Source organism: Gouania willdenowi, chromosome 3, assembly GCF_900634775.1.
Source record: "Gouania willdenowi chromosome 3, fGouWil2.1, whole genome shotgun sequence".
In the NCBI taxonomy this organism is placed as follows: domain Eukaryota; kingdom Metazoa; phylum Chordata; class Actinopteri; order Blenniiformes; family Gobiesocidae; genus Gouania; species Gouania willdenowi.
In genome coordinates this window covers 34,952,316-34,976,461 of record NC_041046.1, presented here as the reverse complement: position 1 = coordinate 34,976,461, position 24,146 = coordinate 34,952,316, and the positions used below count along the sequence as shown (strand labels likewise).

The 24,146-nt window shown below is 40.1% G+C and overlaps 1 protein-coding gene across 1 annotated transcript; it reads left to right on the top strand.

Annotated features, from left to right (window-relative positions):
* The first annotated feature begins 1,581 nt into the window (after nucleotides 1-1,581).
* Nucleotides 1,582-23,490, top strand: LOC114454451 (bromodomain adjacent to zinc finger domain protein 2B-like). The gene is given in 25 exon segments (XM_028434939.1): nucleotides 1,582-1,716; nucleotides 1,787-1,891; nucleotides 3,585-3,646; nucleotides 3,896-3,940; nucleotides 4,632-4,697; nucleotides 4,996-5,040; nucleotides 6,897-6,962; nucleotides 7,314-7,454; nucleotides 8,327-8,581; nucleotides 8,740-8,963; nucleotides 9,648-9,722; nucleotides 9,801-10,029; nucleotides 10,119-10,181; nucleotides 10,692-10,836; nucleotides 11,777-12,285; nucleotides 13,295-13,547; nucleotides 13,660-13,815; nucleotides 14,525-14,685; nucleotides 14,780-15,105; nucleotides 15,645-15,780; nucleotides 15,866-16,012; nucleotides 16,719-16,844; nucleotides 16,846-16,892; nucleotides 21,732-21,875; nucleotides 21,991-23,490. Coding segments are annotated over 25 exon segments (3,702 nt in total). The 5' UTR covers nucleotides 1,582-1,697; the 3' UTR covers nucleotides 22,148-23,490.
* Nucleotides 23,491-24,146: the final 656 nt, after the last annotated feature.

Sequence of the window (24,146 nt, the reverse complement as noted above, 5' to 3'; positions counted from 1 at the left end):
GCGTTAGCATTAGCATTGCGCTAGCATTAGTATTGTGTTAGCAATAGCATTGCGCTAACATTAGCATTGCGCTAGCATTAGTTTTGGATTTCAAGTGGGGTCCCCTGAAATGTCTAAGAAATTATTATTAAAAAAATACTGATTAAACATGTATTTTTAAAACTTTTTCATTTTTATTGCTTTTTCAAATTATAACACCTTACACAAAAAAAATCCTGTATTCTACACTTTCACTTTCTCAAACATAAATCTACTTCAAAATAAAATGCAGAATAAAAATATCTGAGCTGATTATTCTTGTCACTTTCTGCACTAATACTGGCAAGAACAAACATGAACAAAAGCTAATTCTGGAAAGAAAGAAAAAAAAGTCAATGGAGACACCAAAAAATTGATATTAAAATGGGGTCACAACCAGTGTTGTGCTAATTACTGAAAAAAAGTAACTAGTTACTGTTACTAGTTACTTCATTCACAAAGTAACTCAGTTACTATTTAGATTACTTACACCAAAAAGTAATGCGTTACTGGAAAATGTAACTCTTGAGTTACTTAGAATTAAAGAATGTATTATTTATTTTGGGTCATTTGTGTCCATACAGCTTCATATTAGTGCTGTAATAATATAATAATCCACTGTTGATCAAATGCTATAAAACAACCATAAATGATGTGCATATAAAGCACAAAACAGCTGCTCCAAAATTAAAACAGTAATTTTTCAGCCTTAGCACAGTAATGTAAAGTAAGCTGTGCACATTCTAGGTTCACATTCTGCTGTTGAAAATGCTATGAAAATAAATGTGGAAAAACTAATTCACAGCATTTTTCTCAGCCACACAATGCTAAACATATCAGGCTAATGAGCTGCTGTTAGCAGTGACTCAGCAGCAGCGACAGGCTGCATATTTACAACAACATACTGTGCAGTAGTTTGGCTGACCTGTCCCAGTCACAGTCTGTCAAAATCCTGCCACAGTGTTAGCTTATCTTCACTGATGCGTCTTTTTGGAGACAAAAATAATGCGCGTGTTTCCACTCTGTGGAACGCGTTACCGCCCAACACTGGTCACAACCCAAAAAAGTTGGGAACCACTGATGTAATGTCACATACAATGTAGCCCTACGGTGAAATTTGTTTCTGAATTTTATCTATTCTGTTGAGGTATAATATATAATAAAAAAAATAATAATAATCTGTAACCATGGGTAGTCTTACATCAGCTAATGTGTAATTTGTGGCAATGCATGGAGCCTCCTGACTTCTGGTCAATTTATATTCTAGTTTCCAATTTTCATTTTATTTATTCATGTACCCCCATAACAATTTTTGTACCCCTGGGGGTACCCATACCACACTTTGGGAACCTAGAAGTTAAAGGAATTCCAGCAAGTTAATTTAGTCTTTTATTTATTTATTTATTTTTAATAATATGTTAAGATTTATTTTTGGTCTTCCTCAGAGATGATTGCTTTGATGTATCCCTAGAGTTCTTTTTTCAGGAAAGTGTTCTACTAATGGCTTTCATGTGTCCAAGTTGGCCACACCCACAAAGAACTCATGCATTTTTTCTTTTTCACATGAAAGAACCCGTTGGCATACATCAAAGCAATCACCTCAGAAGATTGACATTAGGCAGTTGTAACTTATCAGGAGATCACATTTCTGGACTTTTCTGAATAAATAAAGCCTTAATATGTTTTCAGACAAACAAGGTAAGGTTTAAGACTGTAATGTACGCACTTTAAGATTCTGAAGATTTTAATTTCCATTTCTCGTGCACAGAAATTGCCCAACAGGCTGGCCAGATGAAAATTATGAGAAAACTGGAAAAGCAAGCGCTCGCATGCGCAGCCAAAGAAGCTCGAAAAGAAGCTCGAAAACAACAAGGTAAGAGCCTGCAACGAAACCGGCCTGTGATAGTCACTGACTTTTAGCTGCTTGGATCTCAGTAAATCAGTAAAAAATCACTTTACAACACCAACCTGTTGTCTTTATGACAACAATTGCTTTGGATATATTTTTCTACCATGAGGAAGAATTCAATTTCAAATGTTTCTATCAGTTTCAAAATCAAGCAAATACGTGTTCAGGCTGTAAACTAATGTCCTTTAGCCACAGCAATCTGTGTTCAGACCCGGTCATAGCAGAGCGACTGCTACTGTTGTTGTTTTTCTACCAAATGTTGTTCTCTCACTCCATAGAAACAGCCTCTGTGAGGATCATGGTGTTTAATTTTTTTTTGTAAAGGTTTTTAGCTCAAACTGCTTCAAAAGACAGCTCTTAAAAGAGTTGGCTTCACGTTAAGTCCAGAGATGATTTAGAAAGGCGTCCTCTATCGTATCGAGACTATCTCTCCACCACGAGGCCGCTTGGAAACCGTTCCAATCAATGTGAATCAGTGATTGCATGCACACCTGGGGCTTTTAAGCCCGTGCATGGGCCACGTAGTGGTGTGTCTTAAAGAAATATCCACGTCAACTGTCCCAATGGGATCAGTCCCCGTACATATGGAATATGTAACTGGGTGGAGAGATAGTCTCTCCACTCAGAGAACCAAGGTTACAACGTAACCGAACGTTACTTAGCCCTCTGCAAACAGAAACAAGTAGAAAAAAGAAACAATAAATCTAAAAATATGAAATAAATAAGAAAATACAGAAATTACACGTTGCATTCCTAAAATAACACTGATCAGTTTTAATATTTGACAAGTCAGATTTAAAAATTTGTGGATAGATGGGGTCACATTGTTTGGAGGAGTTTCCATTGGAGTGTTTTTGGAGAATTCATTCCCCCATTGAAATGATACAGTCCTTCCAGAACTCTCATTTTATGAAACAAATTGCGATGAAATTTGCAATCTGGGTCCGATCCGGATTAAACTTGGTGGGATCATTGAGGAATCAACTAGACATAACTGAGTCAAATTCAATAGAGATTGGTCAATTATAAACCGAGATAATAATTTTTGAATTTTCACCAATAATGGCATTTTTTTTATTTCTGAAAGTGATCCAGGATCAGTAAATTTATCCAGATTTCTTCCAAAATTTGATGGAATCTGTCATTGTGTATAGTCTGTCTTTGGGTAAAATTTTGTCAAATTCCGTGAAGTACTTTTGACCTAACCCTGCTAACAGACAACAAACAAAACGTATGCGGTTGAAAATATGACCTCCTTTGCAGAAATAGAAAGGTGTTAATTCCAGCAAGTTCAATTTGTCTTTTTTTTTTAAATAATGTGTTAAAGTTTAGTTTACTCAGAAAAGGTTTTTTCAGTAAATGTACTTTACATTTGACTTTGATCTCCTGACATGTTTTGATTGTTTTGATCAAAGTAAATTTCTTGAAAAAAGTTGTGTGACTAAAGTAAACCTTGTCGTAAGGTGTTATACTGCTCTGTGTAGGCCTACTCTTGTTCTGAATTAATTAATCCCTTTCAATATGTTCCACTTTAATTTTCGGTGAATTCTTTAAAATGAATTATGTATAAAAACTGCACATACCTGAGATATGAACGCACATAGTAGCACAATACTTCCACCTTCCTGAAATGCTGTTTATTTATTTTTTGTTGTAGCTATCATGGCAGCGGAGGAGCGAAGAAAGCAGAAGGAGCAGGTCAAGATTCTCAAGCAGCAGGTAAGTCCACCTCATCATCTTTCCCCTTATATTTTCTTTATAAAAAAAAAATCCTTTAGGACTTCCATATCCTTTCTGCCCTTCAGCAGCTGTTCATTTTAAGGCTTTTCTATTCTATTCCATCACCTGTTGTAGCAAATCTTGTTTTTGTGTCCCTTTGACTACCTCTGATAAAAAAAATAAATAAAAAAGTGCTCAGAAAAAGGATTTTCCACAAATATTTGAAGATTGTGTTTCCTTCCTTCACAGCAAATTCGGCTGGAGAAGGAACTGAGAGCGCAGCAAATTTTGGAGGTAGAGAATCTGATCCAACCACACCACTGATTAAGCAGAACATTCCTGGATGGCTCCAGCCCCTCAGTCTATAGTGTTTTAATCTTCCTAAAGCTCATTACTGAACAGCAGCATGCATTGGAGGGAGTTGCGTCTTCTTAGGCATAATTTCACATGGAACTAATGCTGAATTGGTCTTGGTTGACGACTGTTGAGTATTAAAATGGCTGCTGCTGCCTCTTCAGACCGTATTTAAATTGGACAGAAAAGTCCTTTTTTTAAATTCTTTTCCTCCATCAGACAACAGTAACATAAGTGGGTCGAGAGAAAAAAAGGTGGCGTTTTCTACACACAAACACATTCTAAATGCATGCACATCTCACCCATGTGAAACACAACACACACACATGCACGCACGCACATTTCCTCTGCCAGAGCTTCAAAGTGTTTTAGCAGGACTAAATCAATTCTGAGTTGACACGGTTGGCAAGCCATTCTTAACAGGAGGTTTCAACATTTTCACAATTAGGTGTTAAAGAGATACATTATTCATTCACTGTGTTTTACAAATTTGACTGGCATTCAGAAGCATGAAATCTTTGCAACAAGCGGAAAACCCGCAAAACAATCAGTCAACGTGCTGCAAAAGCCGTCAGCCTGGACTGATTGATGTGTGTCTGTCTTTGTTGACCTTCTGAATCTTTATTCAAAGGCCAAACGGAGAAAAAAGGAAGAAGCTGTCAATGCCAAAATATTGGAGGCTGAAAAACGGATAAAGGTACGTTTGTTATCTCAATGAAAACACTAGAAATGTGTAAATGCATTGCAATCTTCATTAGCATGTGAGATGAGGCTTTGATTAAAGAAACCTCTAATTATATTGTATTAAACACATCTTGTTAAATACCTACATGTGCCCTAATGTGAAGCCTTTTATGCTTAAGCGCTACTTGGCAATGAATTTAGGATAGCTCTTTGAAAAGTGCTGAAATCACATCAGTCTCCTACCATTTTCATGATATCGGTGCGTTGAGGAATATTGATTTTACTCTCATCTTCTCATTCTCGTCCTCTAGGAAAAAAAGTTAAGAAGGCAGCAGGCGGAGATTCTCAAACACCAGGTAGGCACTTGGGGCAACTTGCTTGCTCTCCTAAACGTAGATTAAATAATTAAATCTAATAATGAGAAGCTGTCCGAGTGTAAGTGAAAGAAAATGTAAAGCTAAGGACAGTATATATATATATATATGTGTGTGTGTGTGAATACCGAAGAAAAGTAGACACCCCTTTGAATGTTTTACCCTTTGGTTGCTTGTATGGCTTTTATCAAACATAAAGGAACAGAATTCATAAATAGGAAAAAAGGAGGACTCAAGTAGAAGCACAAAACATTTCTTATTTAATTTTTCCCAAAAGGAACCTATTAGGTTTAATAAAAAAACACATTTAATGTAACATATGTCTAGCTCCCTGCAGTCACAGCTTTTAGGAATATTAAACATGTTGGCCTATTGCCTTGTCTGGTAAATATTTCAATTTTTTTCTTCACTTAGTTTTTCATGATGAAATCTAACTAATACACTCCAAAGAAATGTATTAATTTTAAAGATGTATTCATTTTTTTTGTTTCGACTATCAGTTTCTATATAAATACACAATATGACACTTCAATGTAGGTTCTACCATGTTAGCAGGGTGAAAGTTACACTCACAACATGATGATTCCACCACCATGTCTCACAGGGAGACATGATGTGCATGGTTTTGTGTCCTCTAAAAATAGCATCTTATCTTTGGACCACATCCCAGTCTTCAACTAGACCAGGAATTCTCCTACAAGGAGAGGTCTGATTAAAAACATGTCCCCAGATCTTTTTAGCCAAAGAAGGACAAACAAACAAACAAACATAAATAAATAAAGGCTAAAGTAAATAAATGACTTCCTTAGCAGATGCTGTAATTGAGCCGGATATTTCTTAGCACTTTTATTCATTGTAGTTTACATTATATAGATAAACCCATCAGAACAAGTCATTTATAATGCCAAAATCTGCTTGTATATTTTGTAATGGTCATTCCCAGGATTTTTGTGTTTGTTTGCGAATCAAACCGTAATGCTAAAATATAATTGCCTGGTGCTTAAAGTGCAGCTTGTTTTGTTTATTACAGTGACAAAACAATCCAGAGAAATGGGCCATTTTAGTCCCTATGTGCAGGAAATGTCCTTGGCAAAGCCCTAATAGTGGTAATTGTGTCTTTCTGGTGGATCACAGAGGGAATGACAGGCTGATACACCAGAGCAGGAAACCTAAAGAGATCAAATGATATGATAGTCAGTCACCAGTGATTTCAGTGCCCTTTTCCAGTAGGCTGTGTATGATTCACCAAAGAACATAGATGTCTCATCATCAGCAGTCACACACTGTGCGAATGCTTAAGCTGCCAAAAGCGCTGAGGTGGAACTGCTTCATTTTTAGCTGCTCTTTACCGTCCATTTCTCATTGTCGTCCACCAGCCAACACTGGAATAACACATCAGAGGAATAGATACTTGCTCTGACTCCATGTTTCATTTTCTGATCTTATTGCCAGCGCGGCCTTCAGACGACTTCTAGCAGTTTGCGTTTATGTTGCTTTTGTTTTGTCAGCTGTAGTTTTTAGAGGCGCCGTCACTGATTTCAGCTGCTTCTCTTTTTTTTTTTTTTTTTTTCAGCCTGCCATCACATCTACTTTGTATCGCATCTATGTGTTGCTTTTTTGGTTGTCATTGTACGACTGTACTCTTCACTTATGCTTCCACCATACATGTGAAAGTGTATATTTGTGAAGTATCATTGTGTGTTTGTTTGAAGTTTGGTTCCTCTATTGAATTTTAGTGCATCAAAGTGTTACATCGTTGTGTGTAAAGCAAAGCCAACCTTGAGGACTGGATTGGGCCGTGTGTGCTGTTTAATGTGCTTGTTGTTTTGTGTCTCTAGGAGAGGGAGAGGAGGCGGGAACTCGTAATGCTGATGAAGGCCGTCGAGGCCCGCAAGAAGGCCGAGGTACTTTCTATGCACATATTTAAATGCAGAACTGTACCAGTGCACACAGTCCACTCCATAGAAGAAGTTAAAAAAAAAAAACAGCATAAGTCATTATTCCATGGTTTTCTTTTTCTTCCCCCTCCTTCATTCATTTCCCCCCACACACTTACCAAGTCAAAAGATTTTGGCCCTTAAGCACTTTTTCTTTGAATGCGCAGCAGCATTATGCTGAATTCTAACACTGCTCAGCAAAGTGAAGTAAACCCTCTTGTCTGTTTGCACATGCACACTCAGGCAAATGCACCACACAAACACACAAACACACACACATACACGATCTAATGCCTCATTGAATTTTGAACTGTCTAGGAGCGCGACCGCTTGCGGCAGGAGAAAAGGGATGAGAAGCGTCTGAACAAAAAGCGCAAACTGGAGCAGCGGAGGCTGGAGCTGGAGATAGCGAGAGAACTGAAGAAACCAATCGAAGATATGTGTCTCTCTGACCACAAGGTTATTATTTTTTATTTTATTTTTTTCATTAATATTATGTTATTAATAGATAGTCAGGTGTTAGACCACACATTAACTATACCATTACTAGTTTAAATGGGATATGGTGCACCTCCAAGTGGTAATAACCAAATACTGCAATTTGGAAACTAACCAAATATTGACTTTGAAATTCAATCTTTTGCTTACAATTGAATATGCAAAAGCAGATTATACACAGTCACAATCCTCCGTCATTCCCCATTTATTGTTATTATTATTATAAATATACAATTTTATTTTACATTTAACCAGGCTATGTCGATAAGCTGACGATTACCCATCATTCAAAAATTAAAAGATCCCTTCTTGTGAATCAACTTGACAGAGAACAAAATTAGCACCAAAAAAAAACAAAACAACAACAACAACAAAAAACATCCAAACTGGGAAATTTCTATTAAAATTAGTAAACCCCTGGTAGCTTTATGAAATCACCATTGTGGTATTAATCTCCATACAAACAATGATTATTTTTTTCTAGCTTGGCACAGGCTGCTGTTTAAGAAATTAAACCAAATCATTGCTGCTTTCTAATTTATAGAACTGTAGATAATGCCAAGAAAGCTAACTCACCTCATTTCTCCTCTATAAACAAATAGGAACTATTGTCCTTCTGATTACCTAAAGAACCATTGAGAACCAATTATTTTTTGCAATGACGACTTGTGTCAGAAGATATTTGACAAAGATACAAAAATTACAAGCACACAAAATGATCAAGTAATAGTATTTAGCCTGATGATGGTGTCATACTATGAATGCATGAAATAAAATAAAAAATTAAGCAAAATTCTATCAGTGCTAACTTTGGATCATGGTCTTGTGTGCAGGCTCTCCCAGAGTTTTCCCGCATGTCTGGACTCATCCTCCCAGGACAAGCCGTGTCCAACTGCCTCATGCTGATGAAATTCTTGCGAGGCTTTGGAAAGGTGTTGGGTCTAGACCTGAACGCAGATGTGCTCACGTTAGGGATGCTGCAGGAAGGTCTGCTCAATGTAGGGGACAGCATGGGTCAGGTCCAGGACCTTCTGGTCAAAATGCTCTCCCTGGCAGTCTGTGATCCTGGTTTGCCCCCTGGACAAAAGGTGAGTCCTGCTTTGTTCTGGCATATGGATACTAATCTTATTTGTATTTTTATACCAAGAACAATGAACACGAGCACAGCATGCACAGATGTGCAACTACTTTCATTTCAGCATGTTTTTAAGGATTTTCTTTCTTTCTTTGTTTCATCTTTTCTCAGACAAAAACCATGCTGGGTGACCATCTGACTAATGTTGGCATCAACAGGGATAATGTCTCTGAGGTGTTACAGATGTACATGGGCGTGCACTGTGCCAACACAGAACTGGCTCCTCTGGCTCTTAGCTTGAAGACCAAGGCCTTCCAGGCTCACACACCAACCCAAAAAACCTCGATTCTTGGCTTCCTGGCCAACGAGCTGGCCTGCAGCAGAGCTGTTATCAGGTGAGAGAAGCAGCAGAAACTGAAGGGTCTGAACACTGATCAGTACATGTTGGCTGGAAGCTGCTTATTTACATACTTGCAAACAACTTTCAGGTGTTTGCGATGTTTTCTTTCCGTCTTAAGGGGAAATTCTAACTTTTATCAACAATTTAAGGCAGTGGTTCCCAACCTTTTTTGGATCGTAACCCAATTTTGATATCAAGAATTTCTGGCGACCCTCGACATTTCTTTTTCAAGAATTAGTTTTTGATCATGTTTGTTATTACGCTCTACAAATACAGAGCAGACAGGATGAGTGACAAATATCTGAGTGCCAGCTCAAATATTTTTTTTTTACTGCATTTTATTTGAATGATATTTGAGAATACAGTTTCTCAGATTGTGTGTTGTTTTAATTTTAAAAAGTTAAAAGTAAAAATTTCAAAAATGTTTTTTTAATCAGACCCCGAGGTTGAGAAATACTGATTTAAGGCATATTGTCATCTACTGTAGGTCCGTTTGTATTACTAAACATTTGAAATATCTAATAGCAAATTAATTTTTGTTTCACAAGTCGCTGTCTGGTGATGAGTAATTTACAAAAAACATATTAAAAATGTGTGACTTTGCATAGCCAAAATTTCATTGACTGACCTTAATGGAGTTATTCCTTGTAATGATCGCCATATTTTTATCCTCCCTTAGTGAGATTGACAAGAGCCTGGATCAGATGGCAAACATGAGGAAGGACGAGATCATCATGGAGGGGAAACTAAAAAAGTAAGTCGTCATTTCTCGCATTTCAGTGTCTAAACTCCTTCATGCGTCATCACTGTTTGTGTGTGTGTTTTATGAAAGATTGAGGGCCATCCACGCCAAACGCACTGGCAAGAGGGAGGCCAACGTGTGTGTGGAGGAGAACCAGTCTGTCGGCACTCCTTCCTCCTCAGCCAAACGCAAGAGAAAGATGAACGACAGCGAAGAAGACGACGACAATGAAGACAAAACCGATGACCAGGTAGAGGAAGAGGAGGATGAGGAAGAGGAAGAAATTAAAAAGGTTAAGAAAATAGAGACTTGTGACGAGGTAATTTGATGCAACAGCTCAAAAAAAAAAAAAAGAAGCCACATTTTAGAAAGCATCTCCTAACCGTTGCATTTATTGTGTTTAATCAGGACGAAGTCGAACAAGCCACCAGTCTGGAAGAGCTGGAGAAGCAAATTGAGAATTTATCCAAGGTGAGCTCCTCCTGAATACGAACAAAGACTGTGACAAAGGCAGTACTCATTAATATAAATGTCTAAAAACTCGACGCATGCTGGGTTGATGCTGATAACGTGTGATTGAATGTGCTAAACACAAAAAAGATTAAAACAGTCTCTTGGGAAGATGGCAATGAAAAGATAAAGCACAAAAACATGCTGTACTATCAGTGCGTTGGCTGTACTGTTATATTACTATGTGCTTTTTTAAAATTCTACACACACACAATTTTTGTGCAGTCTGTTTTAATATACGTTTTGTTTTGCATATAACACAAACATGTGTTTTGTACATTGCCCAAACATGCATGCTGACACAGGGCTATTTGGTAATGAGGGCATTAATTAACCAAATAAATGACCTCATTACTGTAGCATGCATTAGCTGATATATCACAGCGATCACAAAAAGGACATTAAAGTTACATGAATGTCTTCTATTTACAGCTGGACTGTTTATATCATTTGAGTTCATTTGTTTTGCAGCAACATCATCAGACCAGACGGAAGCTGTTTGAAATATCTCACTCCCTGCACTCCATGATGTATGGCAAGGACCGATACCGCCGCCGGTACTGGGTGCTTCCACACTGTGGCGGGGTTTTCATTGAGGCCATGGAAAGTGGAGAAGGTGGGCACACACACACACACACACACTTATACAGCGCTTTTTTTTTGTGGAGACTCAAAAAGCGTTACAGAAACCATTATTTATTCACACCAGTCACAGTCAAATAAAACTTGTTGCAAAGTTCATGAACAGATAGGAAATATTTTTTGAAGAATGTCATGATGATGACATGATTTGGTTTTAATTTTAGGCCGGCATGTATTGTCAGTCTCTTTGGCACTTGTAGCTTTTTAATTAGGAAATATTGGTCTTCTTTGTGATATTTTTTATTGCATATTTTATATTCATTTGAGTTGAAAAGGTCAAAACCAGCGTATATGTAAATATGCAGTGTTAGTCAAATAAAAGCATTTTTAAGCTGTTTTTTTGGGGAGGGTATTTTTTGCCCTTTAAAAATATAATCCTGTATCGTTATTGTGAGCCCAGTATCATCTATTGTATCGTGAACTTTATATCATCCCAATCCTGCATCATTTCGGTTCATGTCACTTGATTTACATTGTTTCTTGTGATAAGTTACACTAAATAACTTTTACAACAGGGCATGTGTTGGGTCGTTGGATTTTCATGTTTAATACCTTACTACGTCACAAAGGAGCTATAAATTATCCTGAAAATTCTCATTAGTGAGAATGACTCTTTACCAAAAGCCTGTGAAGCGTGAGGACACTTTAGGGAAAGCTTGGGTAATAGTTAGAAATGGTCCTCAAACTCTAAAAAATATTTAAAAATCAGGTTGTGAAGTTTGATTATGCAGAGGACCGTAATCAACACACTGTCTGTCAGCCCTGTGATTTATCCTTGTGGCTAATGGAGCTGAGATTTAATTTATCCTGTCCCATGATAAATAGGTATAGATGACTAAAGAAGGCTGAATGTTAAGTGCTTGGCTTTTGTATCAGAATATTTCGTTTCTAAATCCATACATTGTTTTGTGCAGCCCCAGAGGAGCTGGAGGAGGAGCGACAGAGAAAGAGGAGAAAAATGGAGGAGGTGATAGTCAAAGAAGAACCTCAGGAAATGGACCTGCAGAAGGAGAAACCCACTAGCATGGACAATGACAACACGGACAATGGCAAAGAAAAGTCCGGGGGAATGGGAAGTCCCCACGTGAGACAAAACGGGAGTCCTGGAGGAACTCCTATCGCTCCAACCACTGTAGCATTTTCCTCCCCCACTCGTATTACCAACGACCAGCTGCTCCGAGACCTGACGGAGAGAAGTGGACACTGGTTTAGTTTACTCCCTCGGAGCCCCTGCGACATCTCCTCCCTCACCACAACACCTCCAGGAGCTTCACGTGTGTCTCCTCAGGCCTCCTCCACCCCTGGCAGACCCAGATCCCCTCCTCCGTCCCCTGCACTTCCTCTAACGCCTTCTGCTGCCTCAGCCTCAGCGAGTCCACTCCACCCAGCTGGTCTTCTCAACTACCCACTGTCTGCTCTACAGGTAAGGCTGCTCTGGATAATTATGGGCATACTCTCACATACTTGCCTGTTTTTTAGATTATACTTTTATTTCTTAGTGTGTCCCGATACAACTTTCTCACTTCCGATACAACACCTTGTGTGTTAGCCAATACCGACATTAATCCGATCCGATATCAGCACAAATCATTAAATACTTTTATTACTTTCTTTGTAATGTGTAATCTTAAAAAATGCTTGATCAAGTGATATTACTCGAACAGAAAACAATAGTCATCAACCTTAGGTATGAGAAAAACTGACCCATTTTTTATTATTCAATGGGTTACATACATTTGAATTTTAAATATAAGATTATTTTACAATTGAATAAAATAAATATTAACACTTTACTTGAAATTTTATACATAAGACTGACATTACGCTGTCATCATTATGACATGACACCTGTCATTAGCATGAATAAGGTGTCATAAAGGCTGACATAAGTGTTGTTATTTACTTTAACGCCACTAGATCCCTCTACCTAACCCAAAAAATGCCAACATAGCTCCAAAGTGTCATAATTTAGTGAAAGGTGTCATAATTTAGCGAGCGACACTTAATGACAGCCTTCATGACACCTTATTCATGCTAATGACAGATAATGACAGCGTAATGTCAGCCTTATGTATAAAACGTAAAGTAAAGTGTTAACAAATACATTTTAAATATTAACTAGAAAAAGCCTCGATTAATTCAATAAAACAATTCATCTTCTATCAAAGATTTTAGACGCAGCTCGATATATGTATTAAGTGATGTTGCCACCCACTGGTTGTTATGCTAACGACAGGTTGTGTGCGCATTTTGGGACAGTTATTTAAAAAATCTATCTTGACAGTAGAGGAAGATCTTTGTGAATAGACAAACATGTCTAACCGTACAAGGTCACAGCTGTTACTTTGCTTTCTACAAGCTTACATAAAATGCTCCTTTTTTTTGCTATTTTCCACCTTCCTGACCCTGTGGCTTTTCCTTTCATCCCCCAGGAGAAGTCGGGCGGATCATTGCTCGGGGTTCCTTTAGGAAGCTGGCACAGTGGTGTAATCAGTCCCAACCTGCCGCTGTGCAGCAGTCCCAGCCCAATCCAGGGTCACTCTCTAGAGGCCAACACGGCAGCGAGCGTTTCCAGTAAGAGTGAATCACCTTTACCTCGCATTGAGAAAAGCTCCGCCATGCCCTCACCTGCGTTCGAGATGCCCAAATGCCTCGACCACCTCAGCCCTCAGCCAATTCCTGAAGGTGAGGCACAAAACTACAAAATGAAACCTAAGTTTTGTCACTGTTTATCTGTTCATGTATCGTTTATTCAGCGTCTTTGGTCTTTAATGAGCTTTTGTCCTAAATGTCTCAGAGATGCTGACAGGCTGGTGGCGAGTGTCTGACATTGAACAGTTAAGGGCCCTTGTCAACACCCTCCACAGTCGGGGAATCAGAGAGAAGGTCCTGCACAAGCAGATGCAGGAAGATATAGAAATCATCCACCAAGCGTGCACCGAACACAGGGACGGTAAGTGATGCATTCGAGGTTGGAACAGCCCACAGAAGTGGTCATTATTTACACTTTCCTTGAAAGCAGGAGTTCCCAACCTCGGGTTCAGGACCCCATTTGGGTTCACCAAATGCCTTCGAGAAATTAAGAATATTTTTTGAAGAATTTGAGTCAGTTTTTGCAACTATGCAAAACTTGCCATATTGTAACGTATTTTTGTCAGTTTGTCTTGCCATATTTTTGCTCCTTTTAATGCATTTTTGCTACATTACTCCCATTTCTGCCACTTCTGCATCAAATTTCAATGGCTTTTCTGCAATTATAAGCCCTTTCCAGCACTTTTCCCTCCCAATGTCACATCTGTAGACTCATTATTGTCACTTTTAATCTCTTTTAACCATAATTCATGCTTATTTTTTGCCAATTTAGCCACATTCACGATTTGTTATTCCCATTATTTGCCAGTGTAAACTAATTGTTCCTGTTAAAATTACATTACCCTCCAAAAGCTCTCCCCTTTATTTCCCCTTATCGATGGTCCTGTCTCATGTCTGTGTTCAACCACCTTTAGGTACGGTGGGGGTCATCAGTCACTGGCACCTTTATTTTGGGGGTCGTGGTCTGAAAAGGTTGAGAACCACTGCTTTACAGGATGTAAATGTTCTGACTGCTTGTATGAAGCCTTTGGGTTTGTGGTTGATGAGTCTCTGATGTGTCTCTTATGAAGTGGCTATGATTGAGCGGCGTGAGCTCGAGGAGAGCCAGGTGAGCGTGGAGTCAGTGGGAGGCTGGTGTGTGGAGGAGCAGGCGATGGAAATGGACATAGCCGTGCTGCAACAGGTTGAGGAGCTGGAGAGGAAGGTTACAGCCGCCAGCTTGCAAGTCAAGGTGAGACATTGGATTGTGAAATTGCTTTGAAAAAAAACTTGTGGTGTGACATGCTCAGAGGTTACAACAATAAGGAGTTCATTTTATTCAGCAGGGATGGACGTATCCCGACCCCCAGTCGGAGCGGAAGGACCTGGTGTATTACGAGCACAAGCCTCTCACCAAAACGACTCCAGCTTCAGACAAGGACTCTAAAGACTCCAGAGAACATCCCGAGGAGCGGGGGGAGAAGGGCGGGGTGATACGTCACCTGGACAACCCGCTGGACATAGCAGTGACCCGTCTGGCCGATCTGGAGCGCAACATCGAGAGAAGGTACCTGAGGAGCCCCTTAGGTACCACCATTCAGATCAGGCTGGATAATGTGGGTACGGTCACTGTCCCTGCACCCGCCCCATCCAGTGGTGCTGACAGGGAAGGGTAGGTCATTTCTCCAACCAAAGCTCCCAACTCTTCCACTAAGTCCTTTTCCTCTTTCTGTGTTTGTTTCTGTTTCCCACACCAGTCCACCGGTGGGGGTCTTTGTTCACAACATGCTGGCTTGTTTTGCATTTGTGTTTGTTTTGGGCTCTTGTGCAGTTTATCTCTTAAGGAGGAAAGGAAGGAGATCTTCTCTGTATTGTCACCTTGTTTACAGTTGTTGTTTTTTACATCTGCATGATGTTGTGCAACGTAACTTTGATTGTGGGCAAACCTTTTGGCCACCACTGATCAACATACACTCACTCTTTCTGCATGGGCGTTTGCCTTTTAATGTGGCAAAGATTGGTGTGTTTTTCTGTCTGCCACCCCCCGCACACCCTGACCCAAGTCGTTCTGCCTGCACATCTGGTGCTCTTTATGGTCTGCTGATGGCACCTGGCTCCACTGTTTGTGTGTTTAGGAAAAGATTAATCCACATAATTACACACTTATCAGCAATACCAGGCTCTCATGATCTGCTTTGGTCTTCCTCTCAGGGGTGAAGAAGAGGTCACACGCGGAATGAAGGTTTGGAGAAAGGCTCTCGGTGAGGTACGCAGTGCGGCTCAGTTGGCCATGTGCATCCAGCAGCTTCAGAAGTCCATCGCCTGGGAGAGGTCCATCATGAAAGTGGTGAGAAACCCACACACTTTCTTCTCAGCTAACTGTCATTAGATAGAGGCTTTTCCTGTATTAAATGTGTGCTCTTATTTTGTAGTACTGTCAGATTTGCAAGAAAGGGGGCAACGATGATCTCCTCCTGCTGTGTGACGGCTGTGACAAAGGCTGTCACACTTACTGTCACAAACCCAAGATCACCAGCATCCCGGAAGGTGACTGGTACTGCCCAGCCTGCATCTCTAAGGTATCTGAGCATTTCATTCTGCACCAGCATCTGCCTCCAGAAGTCAATAAATACTGGCTCACAACATTAGATTTACACCACTTATATACATTTTAAGCAAAATGTTATTTCTTTTGGATGACTGTTCTAGTTTCAACCGATGTTTACAGATGTTTTTTTTTTTACTTTTTATTTATTCAGAATATGTTTTCTTCAGAACAGTGAGATGTACTGCACATAAAGACAAGGACATATAAAAATGGAATTATCCATGCATCAAGCTAAAAAAAATATTTAAATTAAATAAAAAATGAAATAAAACAATGTATCTAATGAAGTAATAAAATCATATATCTAAATTGATGAGGAGTCTAGGGCCCATTCAGTTTTTTCAAAACTGGCTTCCAAATATTCCTAACTTCAATAGTATTCTTGGTGTAATCGGGAATAATAATTTGTTTAACTTGGATTTTTTATTAGTTTTTTGTTTTGTTTTTTTTTACAAATATATATATATATATATATATATCAACAAGATTTGTTTTTTTAAATTCAATACTTAAACCTAGTCACATCTAGTTACAGAATAACGGATTGGTTGGTGGGCTCAGCAAAAAAACTAAAAATATATTAATGTGTAAAACGGATCATTGATCAATGTGTGTACCATAGTTACTTTTAAAATTTTCCTGACTCACACTTAAGTTTGCATGGTTTATTTCCTCAGGCAAGCGGCTCAACCCCAGCCAGTGCCAGCAGCCCCCCCGAAAAAAGTAGCAAAAGACACCAGCAAGAAGAGGAAAGCCGAAGAGAGCTCACCTGGAGCCAATCAGGAGGGCCCCACGAGTGTGAAGAGAGCCAAGACGGCTCGAGATAACAACAGGGATTTGGGATTGTGCAGGTATTAACCTTGCTGAAACTTGTCTTTCTTTGGAGGAATGCATTCTCAATAATAAAAACCTGTGTCCACTAACTGCAGTGTGACCACAAATTTTTAGCTTCCATCATTTTTACAGCTTTAAATCATATCAGACCCAAAATGGTTCATGTAAATGTGCTTATTAGGGATTAAAAAGAAGTTACTTTTATTCCTATATCCTTTTACCAAAGTCAAACACTGATTCACTAAATGTTTACATCTCTAGTCACCTTAATGTAATGAAATTAATATTTATTGCACATTATCAATCTTAATTGATAGTTATACAATTATTTCATTTTTGTCATCTATGTATTGGATCTTTCCATAACTGGCGCCCTCTGTAGGTTATATTTCTTACTGCGTACTTAGATAGCTGGAAGCTGCAGCTGAGGCAGAAGGAGCAAGTATGAAAAAAAAAAAAAAAACATTGTCGTTTGCCTACATTCAGCTGACACAGCACAACATCATGCCTTGTCATTAGTAAGTAAAGGTGACGTGTCAAGGACAGGTCGATTTGGATTTAATTTTCTAGGAAACCACAGTAAATGTTTGGTTTATAATTTTTTTTACTGCTGTAGAAAATAATCCATAATACCAGTATAAGTATATAGTGCACATTATGTACATTATCAAAGGAGTGCAGGGAACATGGTTAATATAAACAGGATTTTTCAATGTAGTATTTACTCTGTTTTGACAACCTTTTTTATTTAGTTTGTCTTATTTTGAAAATTCTAAATTATTTTTAGTCATAGTCTTTCATTTGAACACATTTATATTTAATCAAATATTTTTGTTTATTTATATCAAGCAAGTGTTGTATTTTTTCAGTTTCCCTCACAGAAATTACTTTTGAACTTGTAATTTAATTAATCTAACAATAATCTCACTCAGTTATAGCCAATGATTGGATTAAAACTGATTCAGATTATTTTTGGTTTTGTGGAGCATTTTATTGTCTTGTTGTTTAACATAAATATTGAATGCACTTGTTTATTTATTAGATCCATGTTAACTGTGTACATACATCTACTGATGCCTCTGGACACATCATCAGTTATGTGCCTGGTCTCATTGGGCGTTTCGGGTCTTTCAACATAATACGCCCTCCTCCAGGTGACCCAGCCGTGGCTGATTAGGCACCGGCTCGTGTCCAGATGGCTAACTAGCTAATATGACTCCATGGCTCTCCTCTCTTGAGCCACAGCCATCTTGAGGCCCTCTCTGCCACGTCGGTGGTACTGCGAATGGCTCTCCTCCTTCCCTCTCTCTCGATGCCCAAACAGCTGAGTGCTCTGGTTAGGGAACGGGCTGCAAAACCCCTACATCCAACCTCCACTGGGAAACACCTTGCTCTCCAACCAGCCCGCTGGCAGTCACTGACCAGTCCCGCATATTTGGAGAGCTTCCTCTCAAAGGCTTCTTCCAGGCGATCTTCCCACAGGATGGTCAGCTCCAGCAGCACTATTTGCTTACTGGCCTCAGACACAAGGACAATGTCTGGTCGGAGGGTGATGACTGCGATGTGGCCGGGAAACTTCAGCTGATGCTCAAGATCCACCAACAGCTGCCAGTCTTTTACAGAGGTTAGGATTCCTGCAGAGGTACTTCTGGCCGGGGTTGGCTGCTCCCCAGCTCTGACAAAGGCGATGGTTTCCTTCGCGTACACAAGTCCTTCACTGATAACTTCAGCGATGGTCTTAAGAACCTGGTCATGCCTCCAGCGATACCGCCCATCTCCAAGTGCCCTGGTGCAGCAGCTGAGAATGTGTTCCAGAGTTCCTCACTTGGAACACAGTGGGCATGCTGATGTCTCTGCTATGCCCCATGTGTGCAGGTTTGATGGACTTGGGAGTACGTCATACACTGCCTGGATGAGGAATTTAATGCGGTGGGGCTCGGCTTTCCACAGCTCAGCCCAAGTCACTTTCCTCTCGACCGCGTTCTCCCATCTTGTCCAAGCTCCCTGTTGCTTCATTCCCACTGCCTTGATGGTTCTTGATTCTTCCACAGCAGCTCTCATCTCCTCCTGGACAAGGCGGCGCCCTTCCTTCCCACTGGTGTTTGTTCGGGGAGTTGGAAAGGAGCCTAGCCCAGCTCTGCCTCGTGTGACCACTCCCACCAGGCTCCTCTGGCGCAGCCTTGCCTCTGTCTCTTGAACTGCGTTCTCTGCCCTCCATTTCCTTCCAGTTCTCACTTTGATCCCTGCTTTAGCCACCTTTGGATCACGTGAGTCCCTGTACTGAACCACTTCTCTGCTCTTGTGACCTTAAACTCCTCCTCCAAGGTTTTGAAGGGCAGCTGCAGTTTATTAGTGTTCCCATAAAGAGCAAGGCTGCTCAGGCACTTCAGTAATCCAAGCCATCTCCTGAGGTGGCTGCTTACCCTTCTCTCTAAGCTCTCCACTGTTGAGATGGGGACTGCATAGACAAGGAGGGGCCACAGGATCCTGGGTAGAATGCCGTGTTGGTATATCCAGGCTTTGAACTTTCCCGGGAGTCCTGACTTGCCCATGGATTTCAGCCAGCCATCCAATGCAGTGCAGGTCAACTGGATAGAAGTTGTCTCTCAAGGAGCTGTCAAAAACCTTGCCCAAACTCTTGACTGGCTTCTCTGTGATGGTTGGGATGGCTGTGCCAGTGATGTTAAAACGAAACTTGTCCTCTAACTTTCCTTTTCTCAGCACCATGGACCTTGACTTGGCTGGTTTGAATCGCATCCGGGCCCAGTCCATTACCTTTTTGAGTCCCTTCAGAATCCACCGACAGCCTGAGACTGATTCCGTCATGACTGTGAGGTCATCCATGAATGCCCTGATGGGGGGTTCCCGCTGTCTGGATTTCGATAGGGGTCCTCTGCACTCTGGCTCAACAGACTTGATGAGCATGTTCATGGCTAGGGAAAATAGTGTCACAGAGATAGTGCACCCTGTGATAATACCAATCTCTACCTTGTGCCAATGTGATGTTATTGCTCCCGACGAGACCCTCATCCTGAAATTGGTGTAATAATCAGCAATGAGGTCTCTGCACTTGCTCGGGACATGATTTTTTGTCAAAGTGAGCTGAACCAGCTTGTGTGGAATGGAGCCAAATGCATTAGCTAGGTCCAGCCACAGCACTGACAGGTTGCCTTTGTTCTCTCTTGCCTCCCTGATCAGCTGTGTCACCACACCAGTGTGTTCCAGACAGCCTGGCATTCCTGAGAGACCGCCCTTCTGGACAGATGTATCGATGTAGGTGTTCTGTTCCAGGTAGGTACTCAGCCGTCTGGAAACAGTGCTGAAGAAGATTTTAGCCTCAACACTCAGCAGGGAGATGATGTGGAACTGGTCAAGTTGGGTGGAGTTTTCCTCCTTTGGGATCCACACTCCTTCAGCTACTCTCCATTGATCTGGGATCCTCCCTCTTCTCCAGAAAATTCAGAGGACTTTCCTCAGACGCAGCAGGAGTTTGGGACAGTTCTTATACACTTTGTATGAAGTGCCACTTGGTCCTGGAGCCGAGCGTGCCCTTGCATTGCGAACAACATCCCTGACTTCCTTTAGCTGCAGCTCAGATGTGTCATACTGCACCTCAGGTTCAGGGGGGTCTATTAGGATGTTACATTCTCCAAGCTCCTGTTCCCTTGCAGGGTCGCTGTACATCTGCTTCAGGTGTTGGTCTCTTTCTTCCTGCGAGGATGCAAGTTTACCACTGCGCTTCTGCCCCAACAGATCCTTGGTGAACTTAAAGGGGTTGGAGATAAAGGCTGCGCGCTTGCGGGCTCTCTCGCAGCGCCGCCTCCGATGCCACTCAGCCCGGCGGAGCACCCTGATCTTTTCCCGTAGGATGCACATTAGCTGAGCCAGGCCATCGCAATCCTCGTCTACGGCCTCCTTGTATTGGGACTTCAGTACCTTCATCTCCTTCCTGATGTTGTGAATCCTCACAGCTCTTTGATTTTTAGAGTAAGTTGTTCCGGATCTTTTCTTCTCCTGCTCCCCGAACCGCTCAGCTGCAATACTGACAATGATTGTTGTCAAGCCTTGTAGTTTCCTGTCAGCCTCCCTCTTAACTGTTGCCTCCAGAATTTGGTCTACGTCATCATCAAACTTCTTCCATTCTGAAGTCATGCTAGCTGCCGGCCATTTGATCCACCTCCTGTCAGACTTGATGCTCAAGGGAATAGCTTCTAACACTTTGAGGTTCCGGGCACTATGGGGTGACTCCGGGCCTGGCCCCTCCTGCGTCTCACCAGGTTGAGAACCTGTGCGTTGTGTTGCTTTTGCTCCCAATGAGCACTTCATCCTCGCTCGGTGGATCTTTAGGCCGTGGATATTCTTGCAGATTTTTCCGCATGTACACTGCTTGCTCGTAATCGATTGTTCAAAGCTTAATGATTGTACTAGTACATAAATACACCATATTTTGTACTTAGGATAGTTTCCATCCCTAGTCTCCATGGAGTACAAACATAAAAGATAAAACAAACATATGGACAGTACAGAGGTCTAATACAATACAATAAAAACAATAAGATAAAGCTGCATACACAGCATCACATGCATATGTCAGTCCCCACAGCAAACAGCAGCTGTAGCTCAGTCAATATATACACATGCATCGACTGGCCGCATCCGTGCACACAGAGGGATTACTTTGACCACTTTTCAGGCCAAGAAACATCAGAGTAGAATCCTATTATTTGACAGGTGAATTTGCAACGTATTTACTTGAATTTTTTTTTACGAGAAATGAAGCAAAGACGATCAGTGTCAATTCTGAGAAGGACGTTTTAACCTCTCTGTCCTGTCTGGTTGCACTTGTTGTCCTTTAGGGTGCTTCTTGCAGAGTTGGAGAGGCATCAGGATGCATGGCCTTTTCTTACACCTGTCAACATGAAATCAGTCCCAGGATACAAGAAGGTCATAAAGAAACCCATGGACTTCTCCACAATACGTGAGAAGCTTGTGAGCAGCCAGTAAGTTTCCTGTTTGTTTCACAGAGTATCAAGTTGAAATGCGTTTGAGTTGTTTCTGCACAGAACCGAATGCAGTTTGTGACTCATGGACTCTGGACTTTGTTTTTTCTCGCAGGTATCAAAACCTGGAGACTTTCATCATCGACGTCAACTTGGTGTTTGATAACTGTGAAAAATTCAATGAAGACAATTCGGACATTGGCCGAGCGGGCCATAACATGAGGAAGTTCTTCGAGAAGCGCTGGACTGAGCTTCTGAAACAAACAAACTGATAAAGTTTGTTCAGTCTCCGCCCGTGAACTCATTTGACTTTTCATACGGAAGCGCCAGGCTTTTACTTTTACTTGTTTTCCTCCGAAGGAAAACACGGCTTTGTGGTCAGGAAAAAAAAAGCAAGTCAACTTGTCGATAAGGAAACCCGTGGTGTGCTTTGTTGAGATGTCACCTTGAGAAATAAAAGAAAATAAAGATGTTACAGAAGCTGCGCTGGATTTATTATAACAGGGATAAAAGCCCCAAAGAGTCCCACAGATGCGGGGTGTCCTAGTGCAATACCATTCCCTGTCTCAGAACACTGCACTGAATGAATCCTCAAATGTCACTGATATGTCTGCGCTACAATACTTTCCACTACCTGTACATAGTCTTTTGTTATTTAATCGTATTATATTGAATGTATTTAATTTTGTAATAATTATTTATGAATCAAGGTCCACTTCATTTTCTATGAAAAGGAGGAATCATCTGAAACTACTTTGAATTTAAGATTTAAGAAAAAGAAAAAAAAAAGGAATGTGTTTTTTTTTTTTGTGTGTGTGTTTCTCTCCCAAATATCAAACAAAGCCAAGAAAAAAAAATACTGTTTACACTGTTCATTGCTTTGGGGCATCAAAGGACTGTATTCATTTGTTCAAAACTGTAAGACTGCATTTATTTACAGTGACGGCAGAGGAACAGTTCGACAATGGTGACTCATGTGTATATACTGTTTATTAATGTCAATATTCTGTCTTGTTTGGAACAATGTGTACAAATTGTTTAAGAATATTAAGATATTGTTTATGCCTTAGAATGATTGTAGCATTCTATTTTAGTGAACGTGATGAAAGCATTATCATAAATATGGTTTGTACAGTATATACATATCCTCTGCAAACACTGTGGTATCCTTAATCTTGGTAGTGCCTACCCTTCCAACAGGGGCATGTAGGGGATGTTTTTTTTTCTTCCTTTGTTTGTTTTTTTAGTTTTCATTCTTACGATTTTTTAAACCTTATTTCAATCCAACAAAGGCCTCCAAATAGTTGGACTGTGACTGAGAGAAATCATTCCTCACCATTACAGAAAAAGGAACAACGAGCATTCAGCGATGCTTCCACACCACATTTCCTCACAATCTGCCACAATACAGAGGACCTAAGGCCATTCGTAACCAATGTGTTGAACCCTTGCTGTGTGTTGTGGCCTGATGGAGGCAGCTAGATTTTTTTGTACCCAAGTCAAAAGTACTTGAAGTTACTTTATTTAAGATATTGTTGAATAAAAGTATCATTCTTTTGTAGGAGCTTTATTTTTCACTAGTGTGTGGCACGGACCTATTAAAAGGATGTTTTTTAACGTAACGAGCAATGATTGTTTTATTTTTGATGCAATCACACAGAACTGCTGAGGTATTCTGAATGGAGTTTGCATGTTCTCCCTGAGATACAATTATATACAGTAAACCATCCACAGAATTAGTGACACCTACCTATTTTCTAGTCCTACCTCAACTAAAATTACCTTGATGATTCAGAACTTATACAGACAAACTGTGATGGACATGTATTACAACTAAAGGGTGTAAGAAAAAATTGATTTGGAGATATATATCGCAATATTTCACCGTGCGATGATCGTATCGATCCAAAAAAATGTCCAAATTGATTTTTTTGATCATCATAATCACGTAAACGCCAGTCAGGCACTTTATTTTCATTAAACATACTGAGCACTTTTATAGATATATGTGGATATTTTTTAAAGAATGTAACAGAATCAGAATCCGTCATAGAAGCAAAAATTAAACTTTTTAAAAAAATGTAATTTGAAAGTTTGATAAACATACCTCTTGTTTTTTATTGTAGGTACTTGATCTACAGTTAGTTATCATTGACTTTTTCTTGCAAGTTTAAAAAAACGAAATAAATTGTATTTCATATCATTTTGTACTTGTAAAGATGCTAATTATAATTATTGATATTGCGATATATGGTATTGTTTAATATCAAG